The sequence below is a fragment of the Bombus pascuorum genome, chromosome 6, assembly GCF_905332965.1.
Source record: "Bombus pascuorum chromosome 6, iyBomPasc1.1, whole genome shotgun sequence".
Taxonomy (NCBI): Eukaryota; Metazoa; Arthropoda; class Insecta; order Hymenoptera; family Apidae; genus Bombus; species Bombus pascuorum.
The window spans coordinates 8,419,223-8,438,185 of NC_083493.1; the positions used below are offsets into that span (position 1 = coordinate 8,419,223).

Sequence of the window (18,963 nt, forward strand, 5' to 3'; positions counted from 1 at the left end):
CTCTGAGCGAACAGGCCAACGAATTTTACAACAAAAACAAACGTGGAACGATATTAATTATAGAACTGTAGACATCTGTGGGTAGATGTGGCTCCTTGATCTTTACAAATGGCAAGCCTTTTATGGACCACTAACCCTGGCCGGCCTCGCATCCATCAAAATCACGCTGGCCCGGATCCATTTCTCGCTTTCCGGCGGAATACGTGCTGCCTCCGGCCCTTCCATCAGTTCGCTGTGTGCGTAATGCCAACAAAGATTATTCGTCTCGCTATTCGCTATTATTACATGCCCCGGCAAATTTTCATCGACACCGAGTAGCATACGTTCCAGAACGTTTTCTAGCTGAAACCATCTACTCCCTATGTAGGTACTTGGTCCCTTTTCCTGGCCGATAAAGGGCCAAGGTTACCCGCGTACCCTTTAATCTGCTCACCCGACTACTCCGCCATATGTTCCGAAGGAGGGAATGAGACCAATTTGAATTCTACGAGCACGGATATTACACGGGACATTTAATATTCGGCTGAGCAAAACGGCCCGTACGAGAGACGCGTACGCCAAGTACGGTATTTCCATCGAGGAGCCGGTTCATAGATTCCAAAGTATCAGGGAACCTAATTTTGACTAACGACTCGGTCTTCTCGCGTTCCTTCTATCCAAAACCTCGATAGAAAGGCGAGCGAAAAAGAAGATTCAGTCGAACGTATCATTCGAATTCCTTGCGCGTTCCGCCGTTGTAAGTTTGCTATTCGTTCGGCGCAAATATGGCCGACCTCCGTTGCACCGGCTTCCTAGAGGCGTCAGCAACTGTAGCTACAGCTCGTTTCAAGGATATCTGGTATGCACCGTAGTCGACGGACATAATGCAGGTTCGGTCCGCACATAATGGCAATAGTTGGCTCCGATCCCAGAGGCCCATCCCACTTTCAACCGTGTTAGCTCTCCTTCATCCCTATCTAGCGATGTCGCCGCCATCCTGTTCGTCGCCTCTAGCTCCTTTCTCCGTCTTTGTCTGTGCCGTGACGAAGGTTTGACTCTGATCCTGGTCGCTGTACGTGCATCCCGCAATGACACGACGACGCGCGGACTCCGTCTCTAACGAGCGGAATCCGAGACTATCGATCTAGTTACGTAGAGCGGAGCATTCTGGCCCGGAGTTCTGACGCACGACACGACCAGCGAGAACGTATAAATCTCTGGGTGCGCACCGATTTTCCTCGGCCACTCTTTTCCGTGAACAACAAACCGACCTTTAGCCGACCGAGCACGATTCGGCACACTTCCAAACCTGGCCCGGGATTTCTGTCGACCGGGCGCGTTCGTTAGAAAAGTTTACTTGCGATCTGTTACTTTTTCGTTCGTGTTAGATTTTACGTCGAAACGTGTGAAACTGAACTCGAAGCGTCACGTTTTAATACTGTTTTTTCGAGGACTGGATTTCTAGGAAATGCTCTTGTCCGACTAAATGAATTTCTGATTTGTTTATTGGGCGAGAAAGTCGTGTAAGGTATTATTGATATTTTCAAGTTGAAAATAATAATACACCTATTATTGCCTTCGTTAATATTTTATGGTCCTTTATCAAGGTAGACTTGACATTTTATTTGAAATTTTTCAGTTTTCACGTGTAAAATATGTTCTTTTATGTTACATGTTAATTTGACAGAAACATGTTGACGTAGATGCTTTTTCAGTCAGAAACATGAAAATTCATGCAAATTATGAAATTGCTTTTAAAAGTAATTTGTACTTGGTATGAAAATGTTAAACGTTGTTCAAAGGGTTCAGACTTTCGAATCTCTTTTGAAACTGGCAATTATAATTCTAATATTTTTACTATGAAAAAAATATTGAAATATTCAGAATAATGCAATAAATTAAATATCTGGAAATATCGCGTATCTGTGTTTACCAAACTGTGTCAATATTTATCGAAACTTTCGATAAAGATAAACGTAATTCTTTCATATTTGCGCAAGAGAAAACATTCCACGATTGGAGGAACGTCGTTCGGTTTCTGTCTGTAATTAATCGCAATGATTCAAGAAGCGTAAAATACAAACTGAACGGGAAACTAATTAGAGTCCGGTGGAACAACAATTTTTAGCGAGTTGAATACGATTTCACGGGCGACGGAGTGAAAACGCGAAACAAAGTTACGTTACAGAAAGTAACGGTAATCCCTTTGCGTCGACGACGCCTCTAAAAATAACATCGAGCTTTATGGATAAAATATCCAACCGCGAGAATTTTCCCCTGCTGAAAATGTTGTCGAACTTCATTAACTTATCGTTGTCACGTAGAGAGCGAAACGTTTCCTTCTTCTCTGTCTGAACGATCATCGTAACCAGGACGCGAGATTGCAACGCGAGATTATAATTTCAGAAAGTAGCGTTTGCAGTCACGAGAGCGGAACGGTACGGTTAGATTTAAGTCTGCAACAGGAAACTACGCTGCAATCGCGTCGTCTTCACCTGTCACACCATTTTCTCTGAAATTCAACACTCCGAAGCTTTAGAACCGTCCGAAACTTTGCATTTTCGAGTAACGTGTCTTTGAATAGCAATTTAGTAGCTCCTCTGAATGTAATTCTCGTATTATAATAGAAATTCTTACAATTCCACTTAGAAGACTCTTAAAGAATCAATATCTTGACTTCTCTGAATTTTCCAAAAAAAAAAAAAGAACAATGAACATAGAAAGAGGAATAATTTAATTCTCTCTCGATCTTTCCACAATTAAATCCCCGCCCAGATAATAAAGTAAAAAACACCTCTTTTAAATTATCCTTCAGAAGATCCCCTTCAAATCCCCTCGGTTAACTCCGCAAATTTAAATCCGGTCATCGATCGATGCTCCGATTTTTCTTCTTGAATCCACCCCTTGGTCCACGCGTCGTTCCAACTGATTTGCTTAGCGATTCATAGGCGAATGTGCTGTGGCGACTGATATATGCGAGCACTGTTGCGTCGACGAGCTTCGTTTTCCCTGGCCTTTACTTGTTCGCCATACCCCCACAGCCTCCCAAAAGCATAAGACTGGCCAGTTTTTACTCGAGTGCATTAGGAACGCGATATTTCAAGTCTGACCCCGAGCATAGTTCGCTTACCTCCTCTCTTCTTCCCGCTTTCTACTCCGTGAAACTCGCCAACGGCGGATCCGTTGTGGATGTATACCGCTTTAAAAACAATCGCTATACCCAGGATCTCCCAACGGTTTTCAACAACGGACGACGCTGGCCCGAAGCAACTTTCCGGAGTCTTGGTTCGTATCTAGAGGTTACTCGACCTAGCGAGAAGGGTCCGTGGCTTTAATGGCATCTCGGACAACTTTGTACCGTTCCGCGCTGTTATTACACATGCGGACACGTGTATGGAACAGACTCCAAGCAACTTTGATTTCGACATCCTCCAGGGTACAATTTTGACGCTCTGTAGACCGTTTTGAGGCTTTTTCGGGAGAGATCGCGGGATATGGCTAAGTTAGGTGTTTGAAGATGGTTTTTGTTGTTTGCGGCAATATAGCACCTCTCTGGTGATTCAGAAAAATTTGAGATACTAAAATTTTGTTGGTTGTTTTATTGTTATTTATAATGCAAATATAATTGATTCTAGTTTTGAAAATTTTTTATTTTAGGAATTTCAATTTTTTATTTGGGGATTTTGTTAATTTATTTATTAGCATTTCTAATAAGCAGTTTGTTTTCTACAGTCACGCCATTATATTAGACACATAGTCTCGTTTTTATGGCACCGCTGGTAGACGCGTAGCCGTCATGAAACGATACTACCCTCCTGTCATGTAGATGTATGGCTTTCATTTTATATCAGCTATCACGGATTTGCAGTACCGCTCACTGCAGTGGTTGCTCATCTGCTGTGGTAATTTTTATTTTTATTTCTAAAAGATTACAAGGTTTGTCATACCAGAAGCAACGTGAAAAGGAACATTGACGTTACCAATTTTTATTTATTCTTATTTTCAAACTTTCTCTGTGTTAGATTCTACTGATACGGAATCTTTACTAATAATTTGGCATCTTTACTAATAATTTGATCGAAATATTTGAAACGACCGCGTTTTAGACGAATCTCGAACTAATCGTTTCATCAGAGGCGCGCGTATCGATCGAGATGTTTTCCGCGCCTTGCAAAGTGCCGATTGCAACGTCTCTCGCGTTCAACTAAACTGCAAGCACGTTATCGGAGCTATTTTCACAAATATTTATCATCGGCTCAACCAGGCTCGATGCATCGATGCCTCTACCGATACGACAGCAGATGCTATGAGTACGGCGTATTTGAAAAACGTCACGTATAACGTTCGTGTCTACAGAACAATTTCAATCTGGACGTTGAAACATTATTCAATAGCAATAACGCGAGCGAGAAACGAGAACGAAACTGCGAACTCACGTAAAGGATAAAACGTGCGTCAGTATCGAGCGAAGGGATGGTTAAATTATATCGCAATTAAACGAATTCCACGTCTACGTTTAAATGCGACCGAAAATATTACTGTTTTATGTAAATGAGACTGATACCGGTTTTGTTTCTGAACAAAAGGAGGAGCTTTTAATAAAATTCTTCTACTGTTTAGTCTGGAATGAAACTGCAATCCTTGATGATGTAATACAAAGCAGAAGTATTGACAGAGATGTCACACAGCATTTTCTGTTCTTTTATGATTCTCTGAATCTTCAATATTTATACTCAATACAGCTAACAATATAGGCGTGCAAATATTGAAGATAGAATTTCTGTTAAGCCCTTTCCATTTGATTTTTTGATTAGAAAAACTTCATCTCGATGTTTCGTCTACGCTAGAACTACAATTTTACTCAATGTTTTTCTGCCAGAACTATTTGCCAGGGCAAGTACGCTGTTTCACAATATTCTAATGGTCGTTAACGAGAGAGCCACAGTTTGTATAATCTTTGCATGTAAATTCTGTTCGCCTTTTAAGATAATTTGACTCGCATGAAAGATGATTCTACTCGCGTAAGAAATATAACTCTAACTTTCTTAAGGTTGTTATTCAATCAATCAATTTAACTCCTATTTGACGCAATTATAAAAATATTCTTTACATTTTGTATTTTGATATTGTTGAAAGTAAATTATTCAAAACGAAGGAAATAGCAAAAATGTTCGCATTTTACGTTTCATCCTTGATCGTGTCACATCGAGCAACATCTATGAAATGGCGACAAACATTTCGAAGGATGGCTCATAAAAATGTACATTTCCACGAGTCTAAATTGCCCATGTATTGCGAGCACAATGAACAGACGAAATCCTTTGGCTCGTCACACGTCTATTCTCACGATGGGAATCGCTCATGCCCGGTTTATCCTTCGCGGAGCAAATTCACGGGGGTGACTGCTTATATCGATACTTCACGTTCTGTGAGCAAAGCCCTGTTCGCATTTATAACTATTCCAGAGTGGTGGACAATCGCTGACGTTTAATACCAGCGGATAAAAGTAAGAAATTTCTCGATTCCCAATCGTCGTTCGATTTTTCTCTAGCTTTTTCTCGCGAACCGTCATGGGAATCTTTTGCTTCCACGCTACGAAGCACTCTTCTGCAGATCTATAATACATGGCCGGTAGATTATTGTTCTACGTCCATCGCACCATGTAACGTAGAGTAGTTCGCGTTTTTCCTGCTGATATCACGTGTTCTGCGTGCTTGCTCTCTTAAGGAAGATCGAATTGCGAATGATTGGAAAAATTTTTTTCTTTTTATTGGCGATACTTGTACGTTCATCGACTCGTATATTGCGTAAATTTTGAATGCTAGCTAGTTAACTCAGTAAAATGACTGTCTTTATTGGTAACACAGTTAAGTTTGCTACAAAAATATTACATGAACTGTCGCAGACCCGTCTCGTACCATCAAGGAGGAAAGCTCGGTGTGGGTGTGCCCTTTTAATCTAAGAACGCGGATTCGTTGTTATCCTTTCGGTAGAAAAGTGAGGGTAACGATCCGCGATGGCCATTGATTAATAGATAAAACTATGAAGAGAAAGTCTCTTGCAGATGTGGCTCATGGGCATCCTTGTTCATGGGAAAAACGCGCTATTTCGCTAGACGCCCGCTTTCTCCGTAATTGGTAAGAGCGTGCGAAAAACATAAGGACCATCCGTAAACCGAAAATACTTATATGAATAGGGAGGAAGCTAAAGAGATTTGGTTTATGGTATTTCCTTATGTTTGTTGCGGGTCAGTGTAACAATGTGTAGGTCTTGACAGACCGTGAGGGACCTCGCAAGGACCATCGCATTTGACACAACACATGGCAAGCAGAACTCGATCCGTGACACGTACATCGTTAACCTGTTTCGTTTAATTGATTGGTCTTTATTATGGGAATTTGAATTGGCACGTCATTACATTTTTAATTTGAAGTAGTCTGAACGTTAAATTGATGTTATTGGCAATTTTTCATATATTCTGTTGCGTATTTCGTTGTTTAACACAGTGACAGTTTCTTTATGCCTGTGCCACAAGAATAAACATCGATTCATAAAAACCTTTTGATTCATCCATTTCTTTCTGATGAAGAAAAATTGTCTTTTCTTTGCTTTAATTTTTCTATTCTTACTACTTATTATTAATAACATCTGTGCTTGACATAATCTATGTATAGGTATGGAAAGGCTTCACGAAAATCAAGAGACTCGTTATTTATAAATTCTTTATTATATGCAATAAAATGATCTTAATCATTATGCTGAATATTAATGATTTAGTATTAAGCTGCCGCACCTAGTTTCATGGAAAGCGGTATAACAAGATTTTTGCGCAGATTACAGCAGGAAGAGATCGAAATCGGATTTCTGGTTCCATGGATATTCGGCATTGAGCCAAAGCCGATTATGATAACTTGTCCATGTCAGTTTGGACAGTTATAAGGGTTCAACCTCGGCTCCGCCTTGGCAATAGTTGTTTCTCGCGACTAATGATGATAATTGGAGTGGGTCGTGCGCCTCGTTTCGCCGAAGACGATTAATCAAAAGGCCTGTAACTTCGATATTGGAAGCTCGTTTATCCGCTGTTGCCAATAGACGAATCACAGACACGATTTTAATGACGATGAAACGCGCTTGAGGATGTAACGAAAGAAGAGATGAATTGCCATGTGTGTTTTACAAATAGTTCTAATTTATATGCAAAGCATATTATATTTAATTTATTTAAAATCTTTTATATTATTATAATACTGTGGAGCTTTTTCTAATTTGGTTACTGTTTGCCAAATACGAACTAATTTAATAAATCAGAGCACGTTAAGTTTTAGATTAGGTTTGGATTAAATGTATCGATGTTCGGATAAGAGTTAGATTAGCTTTGAATTAGATTTATCGATCTTCGTGTTTAATGAAATTCATGAAGATAGATCCTATTGTAATAATTAGCACTAACTTTTCTAATCGAAAAATTGATTTATTATCTTTTATTTTTTAGACTCAACTAATAATTATATATTCCCTTTTATTAATTATATTTGCGTAAATATTACGTGAATATCCAGACGAGTACCGTTATAAATCTTAATCATACAGAAATTAATCACGCGATAAATGCACCCAGCTAAATAACCACTAGAGTAAATAAAAGGCACGTAATTCCGATAAGGAACTCTGTAACGGGTGAACCGTATCGTTAGTTGTTCAAAGAAGCTACTAAACAGCTTTCCCCGTACGCTGATGAAGGGGAGTGCTCGGAAATTTCCACCGCAAGTACGCCGGAAATTGCCCTGAATTAATTTTCACTGACGTTAGTGCGGTATCTTGTTAATGCTCGAACAGATTTGGTAATACTGCTCTATAACTATAAGGATTCACATGGACTAATCTCCTTGATCGACGGCGAGCAGATGCAACCGGGCCAAAATTATATCGAAGGAACACAGCCGGTAAAATTAGTCTCGCCGCGGCAATATTTCGATAACGCGGGGCGTTAATGGGGCGTGATTCAGAGAATTCTGTAACTAACGTCTCTAATCCATCCTGGAGACGACAATGGATCGTCCGAGCGCGAAATTCTATTATGCTATCAGCGAGACAGTGATCAACGAGCGTGCCGTTAAAGAAAGGCCTCGATAAGGTCCTCCCGTTCGAATCGATATCCTTAAGTTGCCCCATTTATACATCGTAGATTAATCTGGGTCAATCGGAAAGATTCATGGAAAGAATAATACGGCGAAGTTCGTAAAAGGAACTTCGTATCGCAGCGACTTCTTGTAAACTTAATCTTCTTCTTTAGCGGTGCTTCGTGAAAATGGTAGCGGAGGTTGTATGAAAATGCATCTGGGAGGTATTTCTCATGAATAAAACGGTTAAGTCCTGAGACACGTAAAAGATTTTTTCAAGTTATGATAGACAATTGTAAAGTATAATAATATATTCAGATAATTCTAAGATATATAATTTTTAAATTGACGATCTTTATTAGGAGAAATGAAGTATTCTGAAATTAATCAAACTCTTACGAGTTACCTGTTACGTCGGCCGACTCTCTGACTAGACCGGGCACATCCTTACCGCGTACCCTCAATGGTCTCAAGTACCCTCCATAAATCCCTGGCATTTTCTATTTAAGGTCCTTCAGACCGACCAAATATTCTTTCACTGAATAGTTTATTGTCTACTACGGGAAGATACGAGAAAGTTGGTTTCTCTCGTTCAGTATCTTCCGTTAGCGACTTTCTCTCGAGGGCGGCTAAGACCCTTCCTAGTCCACCAGCCGTGTATTATCCAATCAGAAGCAATGTCTATTGCTCTCACTTTCCTAGCCAAAATTGTCATCAACAAATCCGATGGTTCCGTGCGCGAGACACACCCATCCTTAGCTTTCCTCCGCCACAGCATCGTCACCGAACGGCACTGATTTTCCATCTTTCGAACGGTCAACACCTTTGACCGGGTTTCCACCATTAGATCAGTCACCTACTTTACTTATACATACGCACCAGTGTAACTATATTCATTACAAAGTTGTTGGAATAAACTGTAACTTATAATTTGTTATATCAGTGTCACATTCGATTTAACTACCTCTATTATCCTAATCGAAATAGGGGATCGATCATTTCGCGGCGTCGATTGTCTAATCGTAACGGGAATTTACGACTCCCGTTGACGTGCTTCCTCGCGATCGCGTCTCTCCGCGAGTGAACGAAACATTACCTATGACTCGATAATAATTGAAGATTGACGAAGTTGACATAGTTGGAATTAAAATTCTTTTCGTCCCGTGATATATTATAATTGCAAATATTATTCATAAAAGACGCGCGAACGATTCTCGTTTTTATATATGTCGATAATATTCTTGCGTAACTCTACTGCATTTAATTAGCATCTGTTTTACGAATTCACGTAATTTCTGCTGAAAATTAACAGTACATTTATCAATTCGAAATCCGCGAGGATCTATCACGTAGGATCGAAAGGGGCAAAGAATTAACCAGTCTACTAAACGATACCACGAGGCGAACAACGAGCTGATAATTCTAACACTCGAATGGATCCACTAAATCATTACGAACAAAGCGATACACGGAGGGAGTGGCGGTTGTACTCGCTCGTTCGCCGAGCGAACGGTACTGATTCACTTTGGCAGGGCATTTATCACTCAACGTCCGGCGTATCGCATGAGTTTCGAAACGTTGCCTGTTTCGTGACTACCTAACGAGGAAAATAGTTGGCTTGCGACGTCTGCACGTGCACGGCTTCGTCGCCGCGCCGTTAGCGTGCGTATTATCGCGTGCTCGCACTAACGCGTGCACACGTGCACCGCACCGGCATTATACATATTTATGGCGCGCGAACAGAGACATAGAGCGGACAGGAGGCGGCATGGCGAGTGCGGAGCCAATTAAAGTGCAAATCTATGGAGATGCGGATGAAATTCCAAGTAGCACAGTAACCGGACATAAAACCGTCATAAAGCCGAAACGCGGCCCGAACTAATCGACATCCGCTGCCGCTGTGACAATCAGCGCTGAAGAACTCGGAAGAAGAAGGACGACGAGACGAATGTTTGCGAGGACGATGGAAGGAAACGAGTCCTTCGACGACGACGAAGGGTAGTTGATAGATTCGAGGGTAGCGGGATTCGTTGCGTCGCACGAGATGAGAATTCCATGTCGATCGACGACCGTGGTATCGCAGGACGATGGATACGTCTGAGTCTAGAAGAGTTCTTTCGTAGAAATTCGTAGCCGCTTCGTAAAACGCGGATAAAGTAAAAAGTCAGTTGGGAATAGGGGAATCTTAACTCTCAGGGCTGCAGACGTTTTTATCGGGCGTCTAGTCATTACTGGTAGTAGAATAATAATAATAATAGAATTTGTTGCAAATAATTTCTATCTGTACTATTTGTTGATAAATTATTTTCAAATTTTTAACGATTCGTTGAACGGTAACAGTTTCGTTGTAGCGTAAAAACGGAATTTCGAAACGTATGCGTTAGAAAGCGCAATTTCGCTGAAAATGATCGATATGTTCGTTGGTTTAGTCGCCAAAATTTTCAAACAAATCGATGCAGCAAACCAAATAATTCCAGTGCAAGTCAGTTGGTGCGGAGGTAGCACGAGTGTGAGCAAACAGGGAAATGGGATCGTGACAAATTGAATCATCATCAATATCAGAGAAACAAGTAAACAGTGCGAGCAGCGTTCCTCCTGCATCGAAGTTGATAAATTAATAACGACGAACCAATGGCGTAAGCAGGAGGCGAGGGGCGCGATGAGGGGGTGGTGCGCTGGATGGGTTGAAGTGGAAAAAAATGTTCGATGCCCAACCGAAACTGGAGAACGTGAAAAATGCAGAACGTCGCGCGTGTATCAGCTGCTGTCCAATAAATTTCTCCCGTTCGTCGAACTCTGTATTTTGTTCAAATTTCATGGGGCCACTGCTACCTTCGACCAAAAATTCGACGATTTAAGTCTCCAGGAACGAACGCAATTGGCTCTCAATTCCAATACAAAATATCGTTTGCGTGTACGAAACTCGTGGAATCGCGATTTTTCTCGCCGCACATCAATCCCCGATTGTTCCCCGACGAAATTTATCGCGTTTTAAATTTCCGTTTGACCGCTCGTTACGTCGTGCAATCGTTCTTCATCAAAGAGACAATGCTATCACGGACAACGTGAAATCGAGAATATCCAGATTACGTACAAACGAAGCACGTAATACCCCATCTAATATCGGCGATAACGAACGATCCTCTAAAATCTAGCACCATCCTTCTGCCTCCTCTCTCCATCTCACCTTTTGTCTCCCTCTGTGTCGGCTACAGTCGCCATTTCGTCTATTAGCAGGGTAATGCGCTTGGCTTGCGTCGCAGGAGACCAGCTGCGCGTAAGAGCCGGCTTGTGCGCGTTTAAACGAAAATTATTAGACACTTGCGAAGGGCTGACCACAGCCGGTCGTCGACTGTATCCGACGCCATTACACGGCGGCCGCCACGTCGGATCGGAATATCACGATCTAGCGGAAGTCGGCTAACTGAAATTGACCGGCGTCCGGTTCATTAGAATTTAATGCCGGGCAAAGTGAACGCTAAGTGGATCTTTTCGCGCCGCTGTCGTCCTCCATCGCTTCGCAGAGAGGCTCGCCATTTAATTCGCCGCGAGAGCCTAACGCTGTTTTCGCGTCTCATACTCTAAAGGCAGGATCTAGATGGCTCAAGATTGACTCGTTGAATTTGAATTTCCATGGTTTGAGTCGGTGAAGGCAGGATAGATTTCGTCGTGTGAAAATGGATTTGGATAAGAGGCAGCAAGAGTGGCGCAAGATGCGTGAAGAGGGAGTTTGGGTTATGCAGATTTTAGATAAATTGAAATTAAATTAAGCTTGGTTTTATTTACAGGATTAAAGAATATTCCAAGCTTTTTAAAATTAAGCGGAAAGATTTGCTTTGAAGTTAACGTTGCTAAGAAATGGATAGTAGGAGCTTTCTAAACTGTAGCGTAAAGCAAAGGACAGACGTAAGGAGAATAAATACGATCCCAAATTGAAAATCACGGATTTAGAGCGTCGGTGGGTTAAGCGAAGCAGAAATCTCCCTTACTTGAAAGAAAACACGAATTGCCACGTAAAAAGTGGCAGACCCGTGACCTCGTAGCCACGACGGCGTGTATTCTCGTTCCGTGATTCATACGTTTCGCGACGTAGGTTACCGTGAACGCGCCATGGGGTTACAGACGGTCCATAATGGTCTACAGCGAAGTAGAAAAGGAAGAAACGTTCATGAACGGAGAAAAAATTCCAGCGAGAACAGATTCCCAGGGATAAAATAGCGAATAGCGACACAGAAACTGGACTTTGATTCTCATTTTATTTGCAGAGGATTTCCTCCTTTATCCGTGATTTCGTTCTTTCCATCTAATGGCCCCATTCGCTCTTGACATTCGATTTTCACATTGCTCCATTCCCATTCAACCTCTTTTCTTCCACTCTTTTTAAAAAAAGCGATCACACTACTAGCGACCTTGGACTTGCTTCACCAAGCACAGAAGTTTCCTAGCCCATTCGCCATCGACGTTAAACAAAATCCGCGTAATCGAGCCCGAATCGATAGATTAAGAATCCAATTGGAATTGTCCGGCCTGTTTCTATTTCGCCCTTCCTCTCACCCTTTGCTTTCTCAGTTTTACCATGAAATTCCTCGAAATCCTTACCCTCGCTACTTTTCCAATCTTCCTAAGATATTCACAGTCCTAAAACGTTCACCTACATGGACGTTTTTCTCAAATATATCTCCAGAGGCGGCCTCAATGGTGTTTGGCGGTGATGGTGGCGGTGGTGGTTAATGGTGGCGGCGGCGGCGGCGGCACCGGCAATAAAGTTTGCTTTATTTTTACTGCCCCTCTGACCAAGTACCGTCCCGTATTTCCTCGGGATATTGACATATCGGGTGTGCCTGGGCTTTTCCTCTTAACACTCTTTTTACACTGCCACGGAATTTATGTCTTCTTCCACAGTTCTACTTTTCTTTTCCTACCTTTGCTCCGATCTACATTTCTTCCTGCACCACTTCTCTCTCCCTCTTTGCCTCTGCTTTACTTTACAGTTAGGAAACTCTGTCTTCGTTCGATTCCCGTGTCCTCTGGCTAGCTCGGTGTCTCTTCCGTTCATACTGTCGATCCTTCTCCTCGTCGATTTCAGCAAAGAGGAGCAAGACAATCAATCACGCGCACATATTCCCACGTTTGCAAAATCAACCGGAAATCTCTATTAGACGTCGAATAGATCGGAACTTTTCTACTTGATCACGGTCACGTTGGATTGACATTTATGAGAACGAGATTGTTGTAATTTGCGATTATTTGTTGAACTGAAGGCGTGTAGTTTTGTGAAATGCAATGCAAATGGATCTTGTTACTAGAATTTGGTAGAAATCAATGTCGTTAATTTAAAAGGTTTGTAGGATATTTGATGTATGGTAAATTAAATAGGAAATGAAGCGGATTAATCATTTGATGGAACAGTTTAATTTTATATGTAAATTTGTGTTGGCAGCACAAATATAAAAGAGGTATGTTTACAATAATAATAATAATAATAACCAGTTTATAGAGAGGTACATTCAAAGAACGTAATAATAGCAAGTAAAAGAGCATCAGATAATTGTATAGAGAAATACCATATTGATTTTCACTTCGTTTTCACAAAACCTATTCTATTAAATCATTGTTTTTATGAAGCATAATTACCGTGTTACGCTTCAATCATTTCGACAGGATTATTCAACGAATTTTACCAGTCTTTTCTTTTACAATAAAATGGTACATCAACAAAATATTCCCATTTAATGAATATGTTAACATTTCCTTTATATTACCTTTCAAAATATACGCGCATTTCCATAAGGTTACAAAAATTGAACATTATAATCTTTCAACATTTTGCATTATGAAATAATGCTAGAGTCATATAAGTAGTAATATTATCGAATCATTAGTAGCTTCCATTTGCAATAGAATTTACATTTGCAAGCTTCATAGAGCAACGCTAGTGATCTTGATAAAATGACAGTTTATTAATCGTCGCGAGGTCTAGATGCGGCTGTGAAAAGTGTAATAAAAGCAGAAAGAGGGAAACGGACGCGTTCGAGCCAGCAAAAACAATGAGCAATCGCTCGTCCAGGGACTTATATTCTTCCTGGTGCTCCATTTTTCGCCGGCTTTGTATTTATCGGCATCCTGGGACACGACAGCGTAATAGCGACTCGAAAAAAAAGCGAAATCCAAGCGAAAGGGTGGTGGTAGGACGGTGGTGGAAAAAGAAGGGTGGTCACGGTCGACCACAGAAAAAACGTAATCGGAATGTTGGGTAGAAAACGGATCGAATGAACCTGACAAAGGGAACCGTGGCAATATCGTTTGAACTGCAATTGCAATCGTAGAGAAGAGCGCGGGGAGCAGGATGCATTCCGTCACTTTGTGAGAAAAATTACATTTTCTGGTCGGTTCGACGATGGTTTGGACCAGCTCGGTACACTGGCAATTGCAGTAAAATAAATATTATAGTTTCAAACTTGTCATCGAACGCCACACATGCGTCAGCGCAAAATCGGACTTAAAGCACCAATTTTAACCACATTTATTCGACTGTCACGATATTATATTTGAAATTAGACCGATAAACGGGTTAATGTATTAATTACGTCGAAATACTTTACGATTTATAATATTTTTGTTTCGCTAACAATTTGGTATTCATCAATTTTTGAAGATAAATATCACATAATTGGTGTAGATATAATTCCATTATCGATTCAGTTTTCGTTTATCAGCGCATGGCATTGATAATGGCACAACTCAAAAAATTTCAAATTTACTTTTATTGAAAATCTACATCGTGTTTCTATTTTTATCGCGTGAAACGGTATATATATAATACCATCAGTTCTGTGTCAGAGGACAAAATTATTATTTACTTCGCTATTGATCTGACCTCGCTTTTACAATAACACTTGCTCATCTTCGATAATATTGTGAAGCTACAAGTGGAAGTGGCACATTTTGTGTTAAGCCTTAGGACGTCGTAGACACGACTCACGTAGATTTCTTTGTAAATTTTCAAAAGCCTCCCCCATAATGTCTACGTGTTTTAAATTGTGCCAATATCAATACCAAGCAGCGTTGTAGTAAATTGAAAATGTGTTTAACGCTATATAACACGCTATATCGTTTAGAAATGCGCTTCTTAACAGCGAATTTCAGGACGGGAGCTTGCTCGTGAAATAAGTGCGTCGCGTTTGCCATTTCTTAATTGCGTGCCTCTGCAAAGAGACGCGCGAGGCTCTCTGTGCTAAGCTGTTTCTCTAACCTTTCTCGCGTCTGGTTTCAGGTCAAGTGGACCTTTGGACACAAACGACAAACGGCTGCGCATGCAGTTTTAATTCGTCCAGCAACGAGTGTGCGTGCTGCGTTCCATCCGGAGGATGCAGCTGCGGGGCTGCGTCGCCGGATAGATGCGCCCAATGCGGCTTAGAGCAATATTGCGCTAACAGTAAGTAGCATCGTTATGCTTCATAAGTTATGTTCATGAGTTCATTAGTTTCCATATTCCTTGTGTCCTGTTAGGAGACAAACGTGTATTTGCCATCGGTTCCATGGTCTTTTCACACGGTGCCTTCGAAAATGAGTAATTTTTGAGGGACTTAAGTAACTTGAAATCTTAGATTCAACTTAGACTTTATATCTGTAACTCCAAACTCCAAATGTAGAATTTGTGATTTTTTATATGTGCACGAAGCGTTTACGGTATTAATTGTCAGCGTTTTTCCTTGCAAATTGTAGGTATGTTTAAGAAAAATTGAAATTGACTTCGTTTCATTATTTTTATATTCAATACGATGTCCTAGACAGTTTTGTTAATTCTAATATAGTGTACGCATAGTACGAGAAACATGAATACTTTGAAATTAATATCGTTACAATTTTTGTTATAGTATATGAAAATGAATATTATTGAGACGATTGCAACAATACCAATACGAATACGACAAAATTCAAGGTTACTTGAACCGTACTTACTGGAAGCTAATAATGTAAACACTCTGTACGTGCACTTAGATATACAAATTAATATAGCATAATGACAGTACGCTAAAAAATGAGTTTATTTGAAAAGTCGGTCCAATCAATTCAGAAAGACACTAGTTTCTTTCGTATCTACTTGTTCAGTTCATCGAATGTTGAAATACGACCGGCATCCACGAAACAGCCGAAACGAGGTTTCCAGACGGGTTGAATTCGCCCGCGTCCTAAAATTGTACTTCCAATTAAGCTCTTCCGATATTAAACTCGTTAGGGATCCAACTAGCAGTTTGCAACACCACTGCCGTTTTCCGTTCCAATCGTCAGATTCGTGTATTGACTTTCCACCTCCGCTAGAGGAATGTAATTACATGACGCGTGCCTTTGAGTAGGAATCGACGTTAGAAACAAGATTCACGTCATTAAGCCATTCTAAGTTCTCTTGGCCATAGATATTTCGCATTGTGTTGCTCGTATCGAAATTAAAACGTATCGGATGAAATCTCTTTAGAGGAGTTGCGACGGATTACAGAATTAACAACGAACAAAGTGGTATAAGTAATAGCTGTATCTAGGACCAACTAGAAAAAGCACAGAGTTTGCAAAGTCACGCTGGTGGATATGGGAAATCCTTTCGTAACATGAGAAACGATCGGTAATTCACAAAAGACAGCACGAAGTAGCGTTAGAGAAAATGTCAGAAACGCTGGTGAAAAAGAGGGACAGGATTTCTTTGGAATGTTTGCGAACGAGCCCCTCCAACAGAACAGTTTGGTAAAGTATAAATCCCGCTAGCGAAATTACTACCGTGTCCCGTGGCTTTTCTTTCTGGTAAGTAATTACGTCAGTGGTTCTTTCTACCTTCTTCATCCATCTAACTCCTTCTCTTCTTACGTTAATTACATCTGACGTTATTGCCCCCACATCCCATCCATCAAACCTTTCTTTCCTTTGAACCCTTCTTCTACACACGGTTGAAACGTACACCCCTCCGTCTTTTAATCATACCAGGGACCATTAATGGCGTCTTACTCTTATTTTTCTTTGCGTTGCGTGCCGATTATTTTTCAACCTGTTCTCTCATTTTCGTAAAAGTTGACAGCGGAGCTCCAGCTCGACGAGACTAACGAGTTTCCGATTAATTGATTTATCGATCCGGTTTAAACATATTTCCATTAATTCGCAGGCTCGTTCGATGGATAATGGGACTTGTATGGAATTTCCAACTTGTTATCGTTTATCCTTCTACTTTTGTGGTCCTAAAGCGTTATCAGTGGGATCTTTTAGAGCTTTTATTTCTCACCAGTATCAAAAGTATCACTGCTATTCATTCAGTATTGCTACATGCCATAAAAGTAAGACGAATCACAAAAGTTTCATATATGGAATTTCTACGATAATTTTTAAACTCATTACGCAGTGCCTCTCGTAATATTAAAAAATTAATATTCCAATAATTCTGTGTGTTCAATACTTAAACGATTTTGGAATCCAATATTATCGGAAAGATACTTTGTTCAATTATCACTAAGTCGTCTCTCATTCTTAATACTGTTAGTCGAAATTAGGAAATACAGACTTTTTTCGTAAGAGACGACGTTTCCTAAGCTATTCCACGATAGACAAATTGCGAATCAATTGGGATAACACAAGAAAGTTATAATATTGCGTGTTGGTGTGGCGACTGCTCGTCGCGTCGCGTCGCCTCGAATGGAAAAGACGAAGGTCTGCCTTGTCTCCACGGGCGTCGTCAGTACGATGTAAGCAAGAAAAATCGTTATAAGCGACGGAGCACTTTTCTTTCGCTCCGGTGTTGCGCTTCCACGTGACCCGGATTCCTTGTAGACAATGGCGAAATGTATCGCGTGGGAGGATGCATCGAATAAATATTTTCCCGAAATATTTATTGGTTCGAAATTTGAAATTTTACCACACCATGTATTCGTTCATCAAGTTATTTCTCTTCCTTAATGACTGACGAAACGTGTCAAATTGTAATATTTGAAAGAAAATTAACTAACTGTGATGATGAGGATTAAATAATTATGGTTACTAAATTAGGTGATGTGGACCTAAAAAGTCTTAATCTTAAAATGGTTAAAATGATTTCCTTGGAAAGTAATTTTATTTCTGCGAAGAATTTGGTTGAAAGACGAAAGCACCAGTTTTGAACAGAAAAAGGAAAGTGAAGGAAACGCGTTTCCTCTGAAGAATGCCAGAGAATCGTGCTTTAGATTCGAAGATATTCAGTGTTAGAAAACGATGACTGGACGAAAACTTGCAGAAATAGGGTATGCTGGAATCATTTATTGGCTTGGACACAATGGTTATATAGACAACTGATAATGGGACAGGAGAAGAGTATTTTCTTCCTTCCTACGAGGAAAATGTCGAAAGTGGGTTACGAAGTTAATATGATAAAAATTCTAACTCAAACTTAATATCGGGTCATTACGAAAAGAATTTAATTTAAACTGTAGGCTAATTTTACTTGCACTGCTATTCATTCATTAACGTTTTTTTATCTACTTCAGGCCTTACAGGGAAAAATAAATGTAATTGGAATAAAATTGATTCTAATTTATATACCTTCAATTTTATACATGGTAATTAAATTAAATAGATTAAATAAAATAATTAAAAACCTAAACAGAGATTCGTTTCACTAATTAAATATTATAACAAAACGTTATTATATATATTGTGTACATTTATTTTACTCTTAAATTCCCTACAAATGTACAAACATCTGCAACTAATTATATATGATATATATTATTATACATATTATTTACAACATACTGATACAAATATACATTATACGTGTATATGATGTGTGTATATATATACATCATAGAATATCTTGCATCATCTCAATATAAAATTTTCAAAATAGTTT

At 40.1% G+C, this 18,963-nt stretch overlaps 1 protein-coding gene across 11 annotated transcripts in view; it reads left to right on the forward strand.

Annotated features, from left to right (window-relative positions):
• LOC132907657 (uncharacterized) overlaps positions 1-18,963 on the forward strand; it is a 275,382-nt gene that overhangs the window by 92,348 nt on the left and 164,071 nt on the right. For all 11 annotated transcript variants that reach the window (XM_060960955.1, XM_060960958.1, XM_060960947.1 and 8 more), the window contains exon 3: positions 15,373-15,534. In XM_060960955.1, coding sequence (XP_060816938.1) covers positions 15,373-15,534 — 162 coding nt within the window. The remainder of the gene's footprint in view (positions 1-15,372; positions 15,535-18,963) is intronic.